Here is an 18,384-nt window from a genome sequence, read left to right as displayed (position 1 = left end):
AGCCATTTGGCCAAGCAGCTTCTGGCTTGCCATGGAGGTGGCCTGGTGGCCCGCTAGCCCCCCTCCAGGCCCCTCTCCACCTTTGCCAGCCTGGAGGAGTGTTGGGGGGGCGAGGGCTTGGGGTGAGGCGCGCCGGCCTCCCTAACTGAAGGTCCTGATTTGGTTAAAGGCAAAAATTCGGAAGCCCTGAATGTTGCCAGGGTTGGGGGTGCAGGATGGGACCTGCCTCTGCCTGGGCTGTGCTCTGGGGGGGCCCTGCGGCTGCTCGGGTGGGTGGGCGAGAGCGCGGAGGTATCGCAAGGAACGGAAAAAGAAGGAATTTGATGGGAGAAAGAAATAGAGTTGCCATAAAGCAGTCTGGCGGGGGGGTCAGCCGGGTTTGGGTGCTCGCTGCTGCCAGCCTGGGAAGACCCCTGCCCCTGGGTGCAGACCCCAGGCCCCGGCGTGCCCCTTTCCCAGTGCCGCGGTGCTGAGCCGCGCTCAGCCCCAGCTCCGGGCCAAGAGGCTCCAGCTGCTCCAACGGGCCGGCACAGACCTGGGCAGGGGGCTGCGTCCCCCCTCGGGGGCTGCACTGCTGCTTGGGCGCAGCGGGGACCACCCTGGGGTGCCCAGCCCCCCCGCCCTGGTCTCTGCCTTGCTTCCCACCGGTGGCTGCCCCGTTGTACGGGGGCGGGGGGGGGGGGGGGGCTGGCTTGCATCGAGGTGCTCCCGTGCCTCTCCCCACTCCTGGCTCCCGGTGGGCAAGGGGGGTCGGCAAGGGGACCCCCCGGCAGCCTGGGACACCCTCATGGAGCGGGTTTGAACTAATTAAGCTGAAGAATTAAGCCGAATTAATTAAGCAGCTGCTGGAGAGCCGACTCGGCCCTTTCCTGCGCCAAGGACAAGGAGCCCCCTTGTTCGCTTGGCTGTGGCCGTGTTCGCCCCCCCCCCATTGCCCCCCCCCATGCGGTGGCTGCACCCCTGCAAAGCGCTCCCCGGCCCCCCCATCTCCCCAGCAGGGCTTCGGGGTGCCCCTCCCTGGGGAAGGGGCTGCAGTTTGGTGGCGATGGCCCACGGCTGGGGGGGGCGGGTGAGAGCGGGGAGCCAGGTGCCCCCCCCCTCCATGTCTGCTCCATCTGGCTGCGGAGGGGACCCCAGGGGATGAGGGACGTGGCCCCTGCACCCGTGGCCGTGCCCCCCCCCCGCTGGGTTTCCGCTGGCCAGCCCGCAGCTGCCTGCGCCCCGATAGGCACCCCGCGGGGAGGGGGGGGCTGGACCTGGCCCCAGCCTCTGGCGGAAGGGGGGCGGTGGGCACAGGCTTCCTGCCCTGGCCCTGGCCCACCCCCCCATGTGCCCCCCGGTGGCACTGCCACCTCCTGCCCTGCTCTGCCAGGGCTGGCACCGCCGTCCCCCCGGGCAGAGGCAGCACGTCCCCCCTGCTCCCCCCAAACTGCTTTGGCTCCCCGGTGGCAGCGGGGGGCGGGCGGGGGGGGCCTTCCTGTGCCCCTGTCCCTGTCCCCAGCTGTGACCCCAGAGATAAGCAGGGACCAGGACAGGCTGTGCCGGGGCTGCCGGCCGCATTTCAGGGAGGCGATGGGGGCTGCTGCCCTGCTCCGGGCCCTGCTGCTCCTGGGGGGGCCACACTCAGCCCCTGCCCTGGGGCTCCTCCGGGACCCCCCCACCACCTACCAGGGACCCCCCGACAGCTATTTCGGCTTCGCCCTGGATTTCCACATGACCGAGGGCAGGTAAGGGGACAGCGGGGGGCTGGGGTTGGGCACGACACCCGTTCCCCGCCCCCCCCCCCCCCGACACCCACTGTGCCCACCCCAGCCCCAGCGTGCTGGTGGGGGCACCCCGCGCCAACACCTCCCAGCCCGGCGTGGCTCAGCCCGGTGCCGTCTTCCTCTGCTCCTGGCCCCCCGGCAAGACCCCCTGCCACCCCCTCCCCATCGACACTACAGGTGCGTGGGCGCCATGGGGTGATGGGTGGGCGTGGGGGGGGCCACCAGCGCGGCACGCTCCCCCTCTCCCGCTCCCCCAGGGAACGAGACCGAGACCCAAAGCACCTTGAAGCTCCACACCTACAAGTCACACCAGTGGCTGGGGGCGTCCGTCACCAGCTGGGATGGCAAAGTGGTGGTGGGTGACCCAGTGGGTGGGTGGGCACCCTTGGGTGGTGGTGGTGGTGGGTGGTGGGTGGTGGTGAGTGATGGTGGGTGGTGAGTGGTGGTGGGTGGTGGGTGGTGGTGGGTGATGGTGGGTGGTGGGTGATGGTGGGTGGTGGTGGGTTGTGGTGGTGGGTTGTGGTGGTGGGTTGTGGTGGTGGGTTGTGGTGGTGGGTTGTGGTGGTGGGTTGTGGTGGGCACCCAGGTGCGTGGGCACCCTTGGGGGGTGGCGGTGGGTGGTGGTGAGTGTTGGTGGTGGTGGGGAGTGGTGGTGGGGGCGGTGGGGGATCGTGGGCACCCAGGTGTGTGGGCACCCTTGGGGGATGGTGGTGGTGGGTGGTGGGCACCCAGGTGCGTGGGCACCCTTGGGGGGTGGTGGTGGGTGGTGATGAGTGGTGGTGGTGGTGGGGGCAGTGGGGGGTGGTGGGGGGTCGTGGGCACCCAGATGTGTGGGCACCCTTGGGGGGTGGTGGTGGGTGGGGGGTGATGGTGGGGGGTGGGTGGTGATGGTGGGTGGTGGTGGGTGATGGTGGATGGTGGGCACCCACCCTGTCCCCAGGCCTGTGCCCCACTGCAGCACTGGAACGCCATGGACGGGCAGCACGAGGCTTTCTGCACCCCGACGGGCACCTGCTTTGTGGGTGCCCCTGGGCTGCAGCGCGTCGCCTGGTACTCGCCGTGCCGCGACCAGCTCATGGCCAGCACCTACCGCGAGAGCTACTACGGTGAGGGCAGGTGGGTGGGGGCGGCGGGTGCCCCCCACCCCTGGCCCCTCTGACCCTGCCCTGTGCCCGCAGCCTACGACAGGCGCTACTGCGAGATCGGCTTCAGCGCAGCCGTCACAGCGGTGAGAGGGGGTTTGGGGGAGCGGTGGGACCGGGGTGCCCTGGGGATGCCCGTGGGGATGCTGTTGAGGGTGCCTGGGGTGGCCAGGATGGTACCCAGGTGTGGGTGTCAGGGTGGGGGATGCAAAGGGGGGTTGCCAGGGTGGGTGCTGATGCCAGCTCTCCCACAGGATGGCACGCTGGTGCTGGGTGCCCCTGGCGGGTACTACTTCACGGGTGAGTCCTGCCTGCCTTTGGGTGGGCACGGTGGGCTGTGGGCACCCAGGACGGGGTACCCCCATGGGTGCCACCCGCAGCAGCACTAGCAGCCCCGGGTGGGTGCCAACGGGTGCCGTGCCAATGCTGGTGCCCGTCCCGGTGTCCCCAGGGCTCCTGTACTCGGTGGAGGTGGATGCCATCCTCACCCGCTTCCATGGCAAGTCCCTGCTGTGGCCGGAGCGCCCGGGGCGTCCCACGGAGGAGCCGGTGGACAGGGAGTACGAGGATGGGTACCGGGGTGAGCAGCGGGCGTGGGGGGCCCTGTCCCATCGCTGGCTCGTGCCGGGGCACAGCGGGGGTCGTCGGCAGCGGGGGTCATCGGTGCCCATCTCCCTTCAGGGTACTCTCTGGCCGTGGGTGAGTTCGATGACAACCCCAAAACCAAAGGTAAGGCTGGTTGGGTGGGGGGCCAGGGCTGCTCGGGGTGGGGGTGGGGTGGGGGATGGGCCCTGGGCACCCCTGGTCTCTGCAGTGCCCTCCCCTCCCAAGGGACACAGGTTGTGTCCATCTCTGTGTCCCCATGCCCACCCCAGCGCCGGGGACCTCTGAGCCCACCCCAGTGCCGAGGATGCCCCTGTGCCCACCCCGGTGCCAGGGATGCCCCCGTGCCCACCCCGGTGCCGAGGGTCTCTGAGCCCACCCCGGTGCTGGAGACGCCCCTGTGCCCACCCCGCTGCTGGGAATGCCCCCATGCTCACCCCAGTGCCGGGGGTCTCTGAGCCCACCGAAGTGCTGGGGATGTCCCCGTGCCCACCCCAGTGCCATGGTGGGGGCACTCAGGGCTCTTGTCCCCCGCAGAGTTCGTGGTGGGGGTCCCCAACAAGAGCAACACGAGGGGCGAGGTGAGTGGTGCCGGGAGCCTGGTGCCCTGCTCTGGGGGGGCGCCTGGGGGGACACAGCGCCATGGCCAGGCCCCCCGGTGTGGCCCCCCGGGCTGGGGCCTGACGTTGCTCTGGGCAGGTGGAGATCTTCAGTGCGGGGGCGACCCTGCGCCGGCGGTGGGGCATCGCCAGCGAGCAGGTACCCCCCGCTGCGCCAGCACGTCCCCATGCCCCCAACCCCCTACCCCCCTGCCCCGCCACCCCCCTGCCCCCACTGCCCCCAGGTGCCGTGTGCCAGCACCCCCAGCACCCTGCCCTGTCACCCCCAGTGCCCCCCTTAGTGCCCCACGGCTCCCTGCTGCCCCCCTGCCCACTGCCCCCTGGCACCCCCCAACACCCCTCTGACCCCCTCCCCGTGCTGACACAGCACCCCTGCACCCCCACCCCATAGCATCCCAGCACCTAACCACCCCCCTCATCACCCAGCACCCCCCACGGCGCCCCTGCACAACCCTCCCTGCCCCCCCCCCCCGTGCCCCCCTGCTCCACACGGGCCCTTTCCAGGTGGCATCATACTTCGGGCACACGGTGGCCGTGGCTGACGTTGATGGGGATGGGTAAGAGCCAAGACTGTGCCCCCCCCACTCCATCCCCCATGAGGACACCCTAGGGTGCTGCCCCCCGCCTGGCACATCCCTGGGTGCCACCAGTCCCCAAACCTGGGGACCCTGACCCCCGTGCTGGGCGCAGGAGGGACGACGTGCTGGTGGGTGCCCCCCTGTACATGGCCCGGCGCCCCGATGGCCAGCGCAGCGAGGTGGGGCGTCTCTACCTCTACCTGGGGGGGAGGCGGCAGCCCTTCGCGCAGCCCCCCCAGACCCTGACGGGCACCCACCCCTACGGCCGCTTCGCCGCCGCCATTGCCAGCCTCGGGGACCTGGACCTGGACGGCTACGGCGGTAACACCGGGCTGGCACAGGGGTGGTGGGCAGGGGGGGGCTCTGCCAGCGCTGAACCACTGGGGAAACTGAGGCAGGGTGTCCTGGTGGGTGCTCACATCCCCGCTGTCCCCAGATGTGGCCGTGGGTGCCCCGCTGGGGGGTGACAGCGGCAGCGGGCAGGTCTTCATCTTCCGTGGGCAGAGCGAGGGCTTGATGCCGGTGCCCACCCAGCGCCTCGACAGCCCCTTCCCCAGCCCAGCCGCCTTCGGCTTCGCCCTGCGCGGTGCCACGGACCTGGATGGCAACGGCTACCCCGGTACGGCCGTGCCACGTGGTCACTGCCACGCCGTCCTGGTGCCACCTACCCCGTCACTGACCCCCTGCTTGTCCCTGCAGATCTGCTGGTGGGTGCCTACGGGGCGGCCAAGGTGGCCGTGTACAGGTGAGTGCCCATCCCCCCAGCTCTGGTGGCGCATGGCCCGGGGGTCCCTGCCTGGGGTCTCCTGGCACCTCAGCTCTGTCCCCATGTCCCAGGGGACAGCCCGTGGTGGTGGCCCATACCCAGCTGAGTGTCCCTGATGGGCTGAACCCCAAGGTCCTGGATCATGCCCTGCCCGGCTCTAGTGCCAATGTCAGCTGGTGAGCCATGTCATGGGGACAGTGTCATGTGGACCGCTGAGGGACACCACCGGTTTGGGGACATTGCCCCAGGGATGGTGGCAGGTCCCTGAGCACCCCTGGGTGCTGTCCCCCTCGCAGCTTCCCTGTGGTGCTGTGTGTCAGCGTGACGGGCCAGCACATTCCCAAGAGCATCCGTGAGTGCCGGCGTCACCTGGGGAGGGGACAAGGGGCACTGCTGGGGTGGCACCAGTGCCATGTCCCCCTCTGCCCTGCCAGACCTCGATGCTGAGCTGCAGCTGGACCGACTGAAGCCCAAGCTGTCCCGGAGGGTCCTGCTGCTGCAGGGCCACCAGTCCTCCTGGCACAAGGCGCTGGTGCTGACCCCGGGGACACCCCCCTTGTGCCACAACCTCACCGCCTGCCTGCGGGTATGGGGACAGTGGGCTGGCACGGGGGGGGACGGGGGGGGGACAGCGGCAACTGGAGCCCAAGGAGGGTGGGGGACAGGCGTGGGGACAAGTGGCACCTCCAGCCGGGATGGGGACAGGGATGGGAACAGTGGAGTCCCCAGATGGGACGGGGACAGTGGCACCTCCAGCTGGGATGGGGACAGGGTTGGGGACAGCGGTGTCCCCAGATGGGATGGGGACAGTGGCACCTGCAGCCGGGATGGGGACAGGGATGAGAACAGCAGTGACTCCACCTGGGATGGGGACAAGTGGCACCTCCAGCCGGGATGGGGACAGGGATGGGAACAGTGGAGTCCCCAGATGGGACGGGGACAGTGGCACCTCCAGCTGGGATGGGGACAGGTTTGGGGACAGCGGTGTCCCCAGATGGGATGGGGACAGTGGCACCTGCAGCCGGGATGGGGACAGGGTTGGGGACACCGCTGTCCCCAGCCCAGGTGGGTGGGGGCCCAGGGGTGGGTGGGTGCGGGGTGCCTGCTGGGGGGCTCTGCCCATGGGTGTCCCCAGGATGAGGCCGACTTCAAGGACAAGCTGAGCCCGGTGGTGCTGAGCCTGAGCCTGGCGCTGCCCGCGGAGGGGCCGGGGCTGGTGCTCTATGGGGACACGCTGGTGCAGGCACAGGTAGGGGGGACACGGCTGAACTGGGATGGGGGCAGTGGCACCTCGGTGTCCCCCAACCTGGGGACATCGCCGCGGTGCCACGGGGTGGGCTTGTCCCCACAGTTGGGCCAGGGCAAGTGGGGGTACCCCCAGCCCGGGGCACCCACTTCCACCATGGTGCTCCAGCCCCGTGGTCCCCAGCCTGTCCCCGTTGTCCCCAACCCCTCCCTGGGGCGCAGCCCCTTCCTCCCCGCTGTCCCCAGTGCTTCTGCGGGATGTCCCCCCTGCGTCCCCCCACTGTCTCTGCTCCCCCCTCGGGTAGTACCACCAGTCCCCCTACACTGCCCCCAGTCTCCCGTGGGATGCGACCCCAACCCCCACACTGTCCCCAGCCACTCCCTGGCACCCAGTCCTCTGTGCTGTCCCCCTCCCTCCCTGGGATGTCCCCTGCACTGTCCCTGCCCTTGCTTGGGATGTCCCTTCTGTGCCCCCCACTGTCCTCAATCACCTCCCCAGGATGTCCCCTCTGTACCCTCCGCCATCCCCAGCCCTTCCCGGGGATGTCCCCCAGTACTCCCCACCGTCCCCATCCTGCACCCCCCCCACTGTCCTCGTGTCCCCCGGCTCCCTCCCAGACCCACATCATACTGGAGGACTGCGGCGAGGACAACCTCTGCGTCCCGGACCTCCGGCTGGCCGCCGACACGTGAGCACCCGGCTGGGCAAGGGTGGGTGCCCCGTGCCACCCCGGGGTGCTGAGCCCTGTCCCCACCTGTCCCCCCGCAGGCCCAGCAGGCGCCTGCTCATCGGGGCGGAGGCTGTGCTGTCCCTGCGTGCCAACGCCAGCAATCTGGGCGAAGGCGCCTTCGAGACCGAGCTGCGGGTGCAGCTGCCCCCCGGCACCCACTACCAGGCGGCCCGCAGCAGCATCCCGGTGGGTGCCCACTGGTGATGGGTGACAGGTGGTGCCCGAGTGGGGGGGACTCACATGCTGCCCTTGGTGGCCATCACTCTCCCTATGGATGCTTGGTGGTGATGGGTGCCTGGGTGGGGGGCTGACACCCTGCCCTTGGTGGCTGTCACCTTCCCTGTGGGTGCTTAGTGGTGGCGGGTGCCAGGGGGTGCTTGGGTGGGGGGGTTCATACCCTGCCCTTGGTGGCCGTCACCCTCCATGGGGGTGCCTGGTGGTGATGGGTGCCTGGGTGGGGGGCTTACACCCTCCATGGGGGTGCCTGGTGGTGATGGGTGCCTGGGTGGGGGGCTCACACCCTGCCCTTGGACTATGCATGTCCCCAGGGTGGTTGGTGCCCAGGGGGGTCCGTGAGGTGTCACCTCCCCATGTCCCCACACCGCAGGGGCAGGAGAAGCTGAGCTGCAACCCCCGGAAGGAGAACGGGAGCCACGTGGTGCTGTGCGAGCTGGGGAACCCTATGAAAGCGGGTGCCCGGGTAAGGGGACGTCCCCCCGCCAGGCCGATCACCCGGTGGTGGCATGGGGGGGGTGTCACCCACCCACTGGGACACCCCCCCACCCCCCTGCTGCCCTCTAGATCACCGTGGACATGGAGCTGAGCGTGGCAGGGCTGGAGGACATGGGTGACACCATCACCTTCCAGCTCCAGCTGCGGAGGTGACACCGCGCCAACCCCCTGTCCCCTGCCCACCGTGGGGACCCAGGCACCCGGCACTTGGTGGCCTCAGCGTGTCCCCAGACTCGGTGGCCACCCCTCACCCTGCCGTGTCCCCGCAGCAAGAACAGCCCCAGCTCCACCAACTCGTCGGTGACGGTGACGGTGCCCGTGGAGGTGCAGGCAGAGATGGCGCTACGGGGGTGAGGGCCTGGGGGGGACACACGGGGGGCTGGGGGACACACGGGGGGGCACTGACCCCCCTCTCTTGCCAGCAACTCCCTGCCTGCCACCACGGTGCTGCCCACCAGCTGGCACAGGGTGGAGGGCAGCCGGCGGCTCGAGGACCACGGCATCAAGGTGGAGCACGTCTACCAGGTAGGGTGATGCACCCATGGGTGCCTGGGGGACCGGCCCCTCTGTCCCCTCCCTGGTGTCACCTCCCCATCCTCCCTCAGCTCCACAACAAGGGTCCCAGCACCGTCAGCGGGGTCACCCTGCACCTGGCCATCCCCAGCCAGCTGGATGGCCGCATCCTGCTCTACCTGCTGGAGCTGGGCACCGAGGGGGGCATGAACTGCACCAGCCCGCCGGGCCTCAACGCTGAGCAGGTAGGTGCTGCTGGGGACCGGCACCCCCCGCTGCGTGCTGGGTGGGTGACATGGTGGCATGTGTCCCGTGTCCCCTTCCAGCTGGAGATCCCCCGGCCCACGGGCGCAGCACCCCGAAACGGCACCCACCGGCGGGAGCGCAGGGAGCTGGAGGAGCCGCTGGATGCTGGGCTGGAGGACCTCGTCCCTGTGGTGAGTGGGGGCTTTGGGGACCGTGGGGGAGGTGCCCCCCGGGGTGGCAGCATGGGGGTCCAGGTGACACCCGCCATGTCCCGCAGGACTGTAGCAACGCCACGTGCGTGGACATCACCTGCTGGGTGCCCAGCCTGGCCAAGGACCAGCGGGCGCTGGTGAGCGTCCATGCCCTGCTCTGGATGGACACCCTGCAGCAGGTACTGTCCCCGCTTGGGGACAGGGGTGGCACTATGTCCCTAGGGTGGCCTCGCCATGTCCCCTCCTGCACGGTGGTCCCCGGGGACCTGCAGAGAGCAGCCTTGGGGACACAATGTGCAGGGTCACGAGTGCCCTGTTGGCTGCCGGCATCCCTGGTGCTGTGTCTCCGTGTGTCCCCATGTGTCCCCATGTCTGTCCCCATGTGTCCCCGTGTCTGTCCCCAGCGGGAGCACCTCCTGAAGCAGTTCCGCATCCAGTCACAGGCTTGGTTCAACACCTCGGCCATGCCCTACCGCGTCCAGCCCCGCGTCCTGCCCACTGGGGAGACCACGGTAGGGCCGTGGTGGCCACAGGGGACACAGGGACAGGCCGTGGTGGCAGCGGTGTCACCCACCCGTCCATCCACAGGCTGTCACCAAGGTGGTGCGTGCCAGCCCCGGGGGCGAGGGGGCCGTGCCGGTGTGGTGGGTGGTGCTGGGGGTCCTGGCTGGGCTCCTGCTCCTCACCCTCCTCATCCTCCTCATGTGGAAGGTGAGTGGGTGGGTGGGGACATGGGACAGCGGTGACACCTCGCCAGGGTGGCGGGGCCCCAGTGACAGTGGAGGGACCCAGCCCTGGGGGTAGGGGCTGCGGGCACAGGGTAGGAGGCAGCACGGGGCGGGGGGGGGCGGGGGGATGCTGTGGGTCCCCTGGGACTGACGCCGTGGGGTCCCCCGCGGCCGGGTTGTCACCTGTCCCCCTCCCAGATGGGTTTCTTCAAGAGGACGCGGCCACCCGCCGAGGAGGACACGCAGGAGCTGGCGCCCGGCCAGGGGCAGGAGCCGGAGGATGCCCAGGGCTAGTGGGGTGCCCTGGGGTCCGCCTGCGCCCCCGCCCCCCCGGCATGCCCCCCATCCCGCCGCCGTGTCCCAGCACCCCGGGGCGCCCAGGGGCCCAGCACCCACAGCCGCCCCCACCCCCCAATAAATCTCTGCCTGGCACCCTGCTGTCTGCCGGGGGGCGACAGGGGCCGCCCCCAGGGCCGGGGGGGCCGGGCGGGGGGGTCGGTGTGGGGGTGCTGCTGCGGGCCGGGGGGGCGGGGCTGGGGCGGGACCGGGGGCGGGTGTGGCCGGGGCGGGGCCGGTGGTCGGGGGCGGGGCCGGGCCGGGGCGGGGCGGGCGGCCGTGCCCGGCGGCTCCGGCAGGTGGAGCCCGGTCCCCGCGGCGGCGGCGGGAGGAGCGGGCCGGGCCGGGCGGGCCGGGCATGGCGGGGTAACGGCGCGGAGCGACCATGCGGCCCCGCCGCCTCCTGCCGCCGCTGCCGGTGCTGCTGCTGCTGGTGGCCGCGGGCGGGCGGCGGGCGCGGGGCGCGGCGGAGCCGGGAGCGCACGGTGAGAGCGGCCTTTGTGTGCGGGGGGAGGCGCCCGCCCCCGCCCCGCCCCGCCCCGACCCCCGCCGGCCCCGCCGGCCCCCCCCACCCCCGCCTGCCGGGCCCTCCGCGCCCCCCGGGGCCGCCCCCCGCCCGGCTGGCTGCCCCCCCGCCCGGCTGGCTGTCCATCCATCCCCCCCCCCCCCCCCGGCGGTCCGGGCCACCGGTGGGCGTCAGGGTGCTGGGCGGGGGCCCTGGGGTGCGCCTGGGGGTGCAGGAGGTGCGGAGGGGCCCGGGCCAGCGGGTGGGGGTCCTGGGCAAAGCTTGGGGGGTGGGTGGGAGGGTGGGAGTCCCCAGCCGTGGGGTGCGTGATGGTGGGTGGGGGTCCTGGGCAGAGCATGGTGGGGCAGGAGGGTGGGTGGGGGTCCCAGGCCATGAGGTGGTGATGGTGGGTGGGGGAGCCGGGCAGTGCCAGGGGGTGCAGCATGATGGGTGGGGGTCCCAGGCCAGGGAGTACGGGAGGGTGGGAGTATGCACTGGGGTCCTGAGCAGCACCCTGGGGTGCAGAATAATGGGTGGGGGGGCACCCTGGGCATGGTGCAGGGGTCACCCCATTGCAGGCACCTGCTCCCAGCGGGCAGGGTGGGCCTTGGGGTGCGGCGCGGCGCTTTGGGGTTCCCGCGACGCCCCCCGAGCCCCCCCCCCCCCTCCTGGCAGCGCCCCTGTGCCGGGGCGAGGTGTACCGGGGTGAGGCAGGGGCAGGGGGCTCGGGGGTCCCAGCCCTGGCTCAGCTCCCCGCTGCCGTCACCCGTCCCTGTCCCTGTCCCTGTGGGGTGGCAGCGAGGAGGGGGCGCAGGGCCCGGCGCCTGGGTCCCACAGCCACCCCGGGGCCTGGCACCCCACCGCCCACCCATCCTGGGACCCTGGGGCTGTACTGGGAGGCACTGGGAGCTGGTGAGGTGCCAGCGTGCCCCACGGTGGCTGTGCCACCCCCTGGGGGCCCCTCGGTGATGGGGAAGGGGGGGTTTGTACCCACGGGGACAGAGAGGGGGAGGCCATGCCCCCCACCCTGGGGGTGGCACCTTGTATCCCCCTCCTCCGGAGGACGCCGGGGGTGGTCCTTGGTGCCAGCTGTCCCCCGGCAGCTGCGGGTGACCGGCATGTGGCCGCGGGGACATTCCTGCCCCCCGGGTGCGGCTGTCCCTGCTATGTGGGGGGACGCCGCCAGCGCCCCCACCCCGCAGGGCAACCCGACCCCCCACCCCCCCCCCAATCTCCGCCCAGCATGTTGCCGAAGCAGCTGCTGCAAATTCCTCCCCTTGCCCGTGGCCACATCTGGGCAACATCTGGACTGAGATTGGGGGGTGGGGGGTCGGGTTGCCCTGCGGGGTGGGGGCTTTTGGGGGTCAGGATGCTGCTGGGAGGGGGGGACACGGGGTCCCGAAAGCGCCCGGGGCCGCGGGATGAAGGAGGTCGTTGCCAGGGTGACGGCGCCGAGCCGGGCCGGCTGCCAAGGGCTGCGGGCTCATGCGCAGGATGGTGACGGCACGGGGGGGCCGGGGGCACGGGCGGCGGTGGGGTCCCCCCCTGAGCTGTGCCCACCCCTGCACTGCATCTGAGACCCGGCCCTGGGCTGCTGGTGGGGCTTATGGGCGTGCAGACCCCCCACCCTGAACTTGTGACATCTGTGGGTTGCACCCTGACTGGCCTTGGGAGGGGGGGGGGGTATCGTGGGAGGGACGTGACTGGGTGCACCCACCTGCATGGGCACGGCACTCTGGTGTGGTAACCCCCCCCCCCCCGTCCGTCCGCCTGCTTCAAGGGGGGCACAGGGTGGGTGCAAGGGGAGCACCCACCCACCCCCAGGATGGTGCCCACTGCTGTACTGGGATGGTACCCACAAACCTGCCAGCGAGGTGCCCGCTGCCCTGTAGCGTGGCATCTATGACCTGGCTGCGGTGGTGGCCATGACCCACCAGGGTGGTGGCCGTGACCCGCTGGGATGGGTCCCACCACCTGCTGGGATGGTGGCCTGTGACCCACCAGGATGATGTCCATGACCCACCAGGGTGGTGGCTGTGACCCGCTGGGATGGATCCCACCACCTGCTGGGATGGTGGCCTGTGGCCCACCAGGGTGGTGGCTGTGACCCGCTGGGATGGGTCCCACCACCTGCTGGGACGGTGGCCTGTGGCCCACCAGGGTGGTGGCCATGACCCACTGGGATGGGTCCCACCACCTGCTGGGATGGTGGCCTGTGGCCCACCAGGGTGGTGGCCATGACCCACTGGGATGGGTCCCACCACCTGCTGGGACGGTGGCCTGTGGCCCACCAGGATGATGCTCGTGACCCACCAGGGTGGTGGCCATGACCCACCGGGATGGGGCTGCGATGGTGCCGTCATCCCACCCGCAGGGCACGCTTGGGGGGTACCTGTCGGCATGGGGGGTGCCCCGTGCCCGTGCCCACGTGTCACCTGTGTCCCCGCAGAGGTGCTGCTGAAGGTGCAGGTGTATGAGAGTGGGACGCTGGCCCCGCTGGCCCAGGCCACCCTGGACGTCTTCGGCAACCGCAGCTCGCTGGCGGCTGGCATCACTGACCACGAGGGCACCGGCATCCTGCCCGTCCCCTACCGCCTGGGCACCTGGGTCCTCGTCACCGCTGCCCGCCGCGGCTACGTCACTGCCTCCGTCCCCTGGCGCGTCAACAAGCTGCCGCGTGAGTGACTGGGACCCCCCAGCCCTTATGGGGGACCCAGTGCCTTACTGGGCGGCTCTGAGCCTTTATGGGGGTCCCCAGTCTTTACTGGGGGGGTCTGAGCCCTGGTGGGGACGCCAGCTCTTTGCTGGGAGTGTCTGAACCCTTATGGGGGACCCCAACTCTTCACTGGGGGGCTCTGAGCTCTTATGGGGGGGCACAGTCCCTTACTGGGGGCCCTGGGTCTTCACTGTGGGAGTTGGCTCCTTGTGGGAGACTCCGATCTCTTACAGGGTTCCTGATGGCTTACTGGGGGAACTGGTCCCTTACTGGGGGCCTTGATCCCATATGGAGGGGCCCAAGCCCTTGATGGGGTCCCTCATTCCTCCCTTAGTGGGAGGGGGATGGCTCTAAGGGGGCTCTAATCCCTTCCTGGGGGTCCTTGATACCTTCCTGGGCACCCCCAGTCCCTTCCTGGGACCTCAGTCCTTTCCTGGGGACCTCAAAGACTTTTTGGGAAGGGGGCGTCCCTTACAGAGGGGTGTTTGGGGGGCTCAGGCCCCTCTGAGAGGAGTTAACCACGTCCTGGTGGCCCCAAGGTACCCCCATCCCAGGGCAGGGGGGGTGGGGGTGTCCCTGGGCTGGGTGCCAGCCCTTGTCCCCAGGGCCATTGCGGGGTGGCGTCGATGGGGTCACCTTCCTTGGGGGGGTGGGCCATGTGGCAGTGCTCAGCGGGGGGGTGTGCAAGGATGGGGAGTGCAGGGGTGGGGGTGCATGTGGCGGGTGAGGCTGGGGATGCGGGTGTGCGCAAGGAGCGGGGTGCGTGTGGGACATGGGCTGTGCAGGGGTGTGCCAGGACTCTGGGGGTGCGAGGGCACGGTGGCACGCAGGGACTGGGAGGCGGGGGGGTGCAAGGATCAGGGGGGTGGGGGGTGCAAGGATCAGGGGGGTGTGCAAGGATGGGGTGTGTCTGCAAGGATGGGGTGCAGCAGGTGTGCAGGGTTTGGGTGTGCAGGGATGGGGAGGTGTGCAAGGATATGGGTGTGTGCAAGGATGGGGGGTGTGCAAGGATGGGGTGCAGCAGGCACGCAGGGTTTGGGGTGTGCAAGGATGGGGGGTTGTGCAAGGGTGGGGTGTAGCAGGTGTGCGGGGTCTGGGTGTGCAAGGATTTGGGTGTGCAAGGATCATGGGGGTGTGCAAGGATGGGGGGTGTGCAAGGGTGGGTGCAGCAGGCGCGCAGGGTTTGGGGTGTGCAAGGACTGGGGACATGCATGGACGTGCCAGGCCGGGGGTGTGCACGGGGCGCCACCCCCCCCCCCCCGCCCCACTGCCTGCCACCGCCTGTCCCCTCCCGTCCCCATGTGTACCCTGTCTCCATGTGTCCCCCCCCCCCCCGCCTTGCTGACCTATTCCCCCTCCCCACCCGCTCTGCGGGGCCCATCACCCCCCTCTCCCCATCAGCACCCACCCTCCCCAGCCCCCCCCAGCCTGGGGGGTCAGGGAGGGTATTTCGGGGTCCTCCCCATCACCCCCCCCCTTGCAGTCTACGCCTCCATCAGCCTCTACCTGCTCCCCGAGCGTCCCGCCACCCTTATCCTCTACGAGGACCTGGTGCAAATCCTCCTGGGATCCCCAGGTGAGTGATGCGGCTGGAGGTAGGGGGGGACGGGGACGTGTGTGTGACACCACCGTCACCCCTGGGTGCTGCCACCCACCTTGTCCCCCTCCAGGTGCCCGTGGGCAGCCGTGGGCGCAGTTCCCACGACGGGCAGCCCGCTTGCCCCGCAGCTCCACGTACAGCCAGCTCGCCGCGTCCCTCACCGCTGCCACCGGCCCCAGCCTGGCCCGCGCCTTCCCCGCCTTCCTGGGCGCCGAGCAGGGCGGCAGTGGTACGGGGGGACACCATGGGGGGCTTGGGGGGGGGGATGCCACGAGGTCACCCCCATACGCATGTCCCCGTCGCTCATCCCCACAGCCAATGCCACCTGGCTGGAGCTGGCACCCGTGGCGGCTCTCAGCGTCCATCTCTTCACCGGCAACGGGACGGAGGTGCCGCTGGCCGGCCCCGTCCATCTCTCCGTCCCTTTGGCCCCCGACGCCGGGCCAGTGGTGGCCACCAGCGTGCCGGCCTGGAGGTTTGACCCCAAGAGCGGTGAGCGCTGGTTGAGGGGGGTGGCAGAGGGGTGGCACAGCTCCTGCTGGGGGGGCTGGCGGTGGGGGTGATGAGGTTGGGGGGTCTCAGCCCGTGGCGGGGGGATGGACGTGTCTCCCTGCAGGGCTGTGGGTCCGTAACGGGACGGGGCTGATCCGTAAGGAAGGCCGGCAGCTCTACTGGACCTTCGTCTCCTCCCAGTTGGGATACTGGGCGGCAGCTCTGCCCTCTCCCAGCACAGGTAGGGTGACACCCATCGGTGCCCCCAGCCTGGGTCCCCCTGTCCCCTTGGTGGCTGTCCTGGGGTGGGAGGGGGAGGACACCCACCCCTTGGGGTGCTGGTGGGTGCAGCCCCTGGGGGGCTCTCTGGGGGGGGGTCCCGTGCTGTGGCTGACCCCGCTGTCCCCAGGGCTGGTGGCGATGGCGGCAGGCGTGACGGACATCACCACCTACCACACCATCTTCCTGCTGACCATCCTGGGAGCGCTGGCCCTGCTCGTCCTCATCCTCCTCTGCCTCCTCATCTACTACTGCAGGTCAGCACCCCTGGGGGCCCGACTGCGGCTGGGGGGGACAGGACACGTGCCTGCCTGGCCCCCGTCGGCACCCTATAACTGGGTATGGGGGGGTGGGTGGGGTGTGGGGGGGTGGCACTGCCTGCCTGGAGCCCCTGGGTGCCCTATAGCTGGCTATGGGGGTACACACCACTCCCTAGCACCCCTGGGTGCCCTATAGCTGGCTATGGGGGGGCACCGCTCCCTAGCACCCCTGGGTGCCCTATAGCTGGCTATGGGGGGGCACCACTCCCTAGCACCCCTGGGTGCCCTATAGCTGGCTATGGGGGTACACACCACTCCCTAGCACCCCTGGGTGCCCTATAGCTGGCTATGGGGGGGCACCGCTCCCTAGCACCCCTGGGTGCCCTATAGCTGGCTATGGGGGTACACACCACTCCCTAGCACCCCTGGGTGCCCTATAGCTGGCTATGGGGGGGCACCGCTCCCTAGCACCCCTGGGTGCCCTATAGCTGGCTATGGGGGGGGCACCGCTCCCTAGCACCCCTGGGTGCCCTATAGCTGGCTATGGGGGTACACACCACTCCCTAGCACCCCTGGGTGCCCTATAGCTGGCTATGGGGGGGCACCGCTCCCTAGCACCCCTGGGTGCCCTATAGCTGGCTATGGGGGGGGCACCGCTCCCTAGCACCCCTGGGTGCCCTATAGCTGGCTATGGGGGTACACACCACTCCCTAGCACCCCTGGGTGCCCTATAGCTGGCTATGGGGGGGCACCGCTCCCTAGCACCCCTGGGTGCCCTATAGCTGGCTATGGGGGGGGCACCGCTCCCTAGCACCCCTGGGTGCCCTATAGCTGGCTATGGGGGTACACACCACTCCCTAGCACCCCTGGGTGCCCTATAGCTGGCTATGGGGGGGAGCATCACCCCTGTAGCAGGCTGGAGCCCCCTCCTCTCACCCCCTAGAGCAGGTGAGGGAGGCTGTGGGGGGAGCGGGACCCCCAGCCCCCGCGTGCCACCCTGGGGTGACGCTGCGCCGTGTCCCCGCAGGCGGCGGTGCCTGAAGCCGCGGGCACAGCACCGCAAGCTGCCGCTGCCGGGGCCGCTGGACGCTGCCCGGCGGGACCAGGCCACCTCGGTGTCCCAGCTGGACCTGCTCTGCGGTGGCAGCCACCTGGAGACGGCCTCCTCGGGGGGGGACACCGACCTCCCCACCCCGGGCTTGCCCCCCGCCACCCGGGACCTCCCCACCGCCCGGCCGGACTTCTTCCAACCGCCAGCCCCCCCCCAGCTCCGCGCCGGCCCCCGGACCCCCACCGGCACCCTGGCCCCCCGCCGCCGGCACCCCCCCGCGCCGGAGGACTATGGGCGCCCCGGCGAAGCCTTCGGCCTCAGGGCTGCCCGCTCGGTGGACGGGCTGCAGCTGCCGGACGAGCACCCCCGGGGGACCCCCTCTTTCCCACCCCGGCCCCCCTCGCCCCCCGTGTTTTCCCGTTATGGGGGGCAGCCAAGCGAGCACCCGCTGCCCGAGCCCCCCCCTCGCCCACCCTCGCTGGCCCCCCCGGGTCCCCTGCTCCTCTGCGGCCCCCTGGACCGGGGTGGGGGGCCGGAGGATGTCTACCGGGGGGTGATGCCCACCCTCCTCATTCCCGCCCGCTACATGCGCCTGGCCCCCGGCGAGCCGGAGGGTCCCCCCAAAACCGAGGGGGGACCCGGTTCGACGGCGGCGACGGCGGCCCCACCGCCCCCCCCGTCCACTGGGCAGCCGTTTGAGGAAGGGGAAAACTGGGGGGGGGCTCGTGCCCCCCAGCCGGTGAGCGGCTCGGTGGCCATCCCAGTACTGCTGGACGGGTCGGCGGTGGCGCAGCTCAACGGGGAGCTGCAGGCGCTGGCTGGGCAGCAGTTACTAGAATTGGGGGGGCCCCCCCCACCCCGAGCTTGGTTCGTCTCCTTGGACGGCCGTTCCTCCCAGGTCCGGCATTCCTACATCGACCTGCAGGGCAGCGAGAGGGGGTCCGGCCCCGCGCCCCCCCCCCGCCTCCCCCGTGGAGCGGGAGGTGGGGGGGAGGACGTAGGGACTCGCCCCCCCCTGCCCACCGCCTCCCCCGAGGACAGCTCGCTGGCCCCCTTGCTGGAGGCGGGGAGCGGGGGGCGGCGAGGGGGGGGGCAGTGGGCGCAGCAGTGCCAGCGAAGCCCCCCGAGACTCCCTGACCAGCCCTGAGGAGGAGGCGCTGGCGGAGGCGGCCGAGGGGGGGGACGAGGGGGGCGACCGTAAGAGCCCCTGGCAGAAGCGGGAGGAGCGGCCGCTGATGGTCTTCAATGTCAAGTGAGTGGGGT

At 70.9% G+C, this 18,384-nt stretch overlaps 2 protein-coding genes across 2 annotated transcripts; both read left to right on the top strand.

Moving 5' to 3' along the window:
* Positions 1–1,557: 1,557 nt before the first annotated feature.
* Positions 1,558–10,252, top strand: ITGA2B (integrin subunit alpha 2b). Its single transcript, XM_037411446.1, has 30 exons — positions 1,558–1,727; positions 1,813–1,943; positions 2,024–2,121; positions 2,707–2,872; positions 2,945–2,994; positions 3,163–3,208; positions 3,360–3,488; positions 3,590–3,637; positions 4,049–4,092; positions 4,211–4,270; positions 4,636–4,688; positions 4,822–5,030; positions 5,146–5,328; positions 5,409–5,454; positions 5,547–5,651; positions 5,772–5,827; positions 5,910–6,061; positions 6,611–6,724; positions 7,339–7,409; positions 7,490–7,637; positions 8,059–8,151; positions 8,253–8,332; positions 8,453–8,533; positions 8,606–8,708; positions 8,789–8,941; positions 9,023–9,133; positions 9,220–9,333; positions 9,559–9,666; positions 9,743–9,865; positions 10,081–10,252. Exons 1-30 carry the CDS (start codon positions 1,573–1,575, stop codon positions 10,174–10,176), a joined length of 3,126 nt encoding a protein of 1,041 aa, XP_037267343.1. The 5' UTR covers positions 1,558–1,572; the 3' UTR covers positions 10,177–10,252.
* A 296-nt stretch (positions 10,253–10,548) lies between these two features.
* On the top strand, positions 10,549–18,377 carry FAM171A2 (family with sequence similarity 171 member A2). Its single transcript, XM_037411549.1, is given in 9 exon segments — positions 10,549–10,703; positions 13,173–13,400; positions 14,923–15,015; positions 15,110–15,268; positions 15,355–15,531; positions 15,656–15,772; positions 15,941–16,067; positions 17,098–18,207; positions 18,209–18,377. Coding segments are annotated over 9 exon segments (2,280 nt in total). The 5' UTR covers positions 10,549–10,603.
* Positions 18,378–18,384: the final 7 nt, after the last annotated feature.

This window comes from Falco rusticolus, chromosome 18, assembly GCF_015220075.1.
Source record: "Falco rusticolus isolate bFalRus1 chromosome 18, bFalRus1.pri, whole genome shotgun sequence".
Lineage (NCBI taxonomy): Eukaryota > Metazoa > Chordata > Aves > Falconiformes > Falconidae > Falco > Falco rusticolus.
The sequence above is the reverse complement of the archived record's forward strand: the minus strand, read 5'-3'. Positions and strand labels throughout refer to the sequence as shown.

Excerpts from the sequence above, each read along its gene's own strand:
- ITGA2B (XM_037411446.1), top strand. The coding sequence starts at position 1,573 with ATGGGGGCTGCTGCCCTGCTCCGGGCCCTGCTGCTCCTGGGGGGGCCA. Across the intron at positions 4,271-4,635 it reads GGGGCATCGCCAGCGAGCAG|GTGGCATCATACTTCGGGCA; the intron begins GTACCCCCCGCT and ends GGCCCTTTCCAG. Across the intron at positions 8,333-8,452 it reads TTCCAGCTCCAGCTGCGGAG|CAAGAACAGCCCCAGCTCCA; the intron begins GTGACACCGCGC and ends GTGTCCCCGCAG.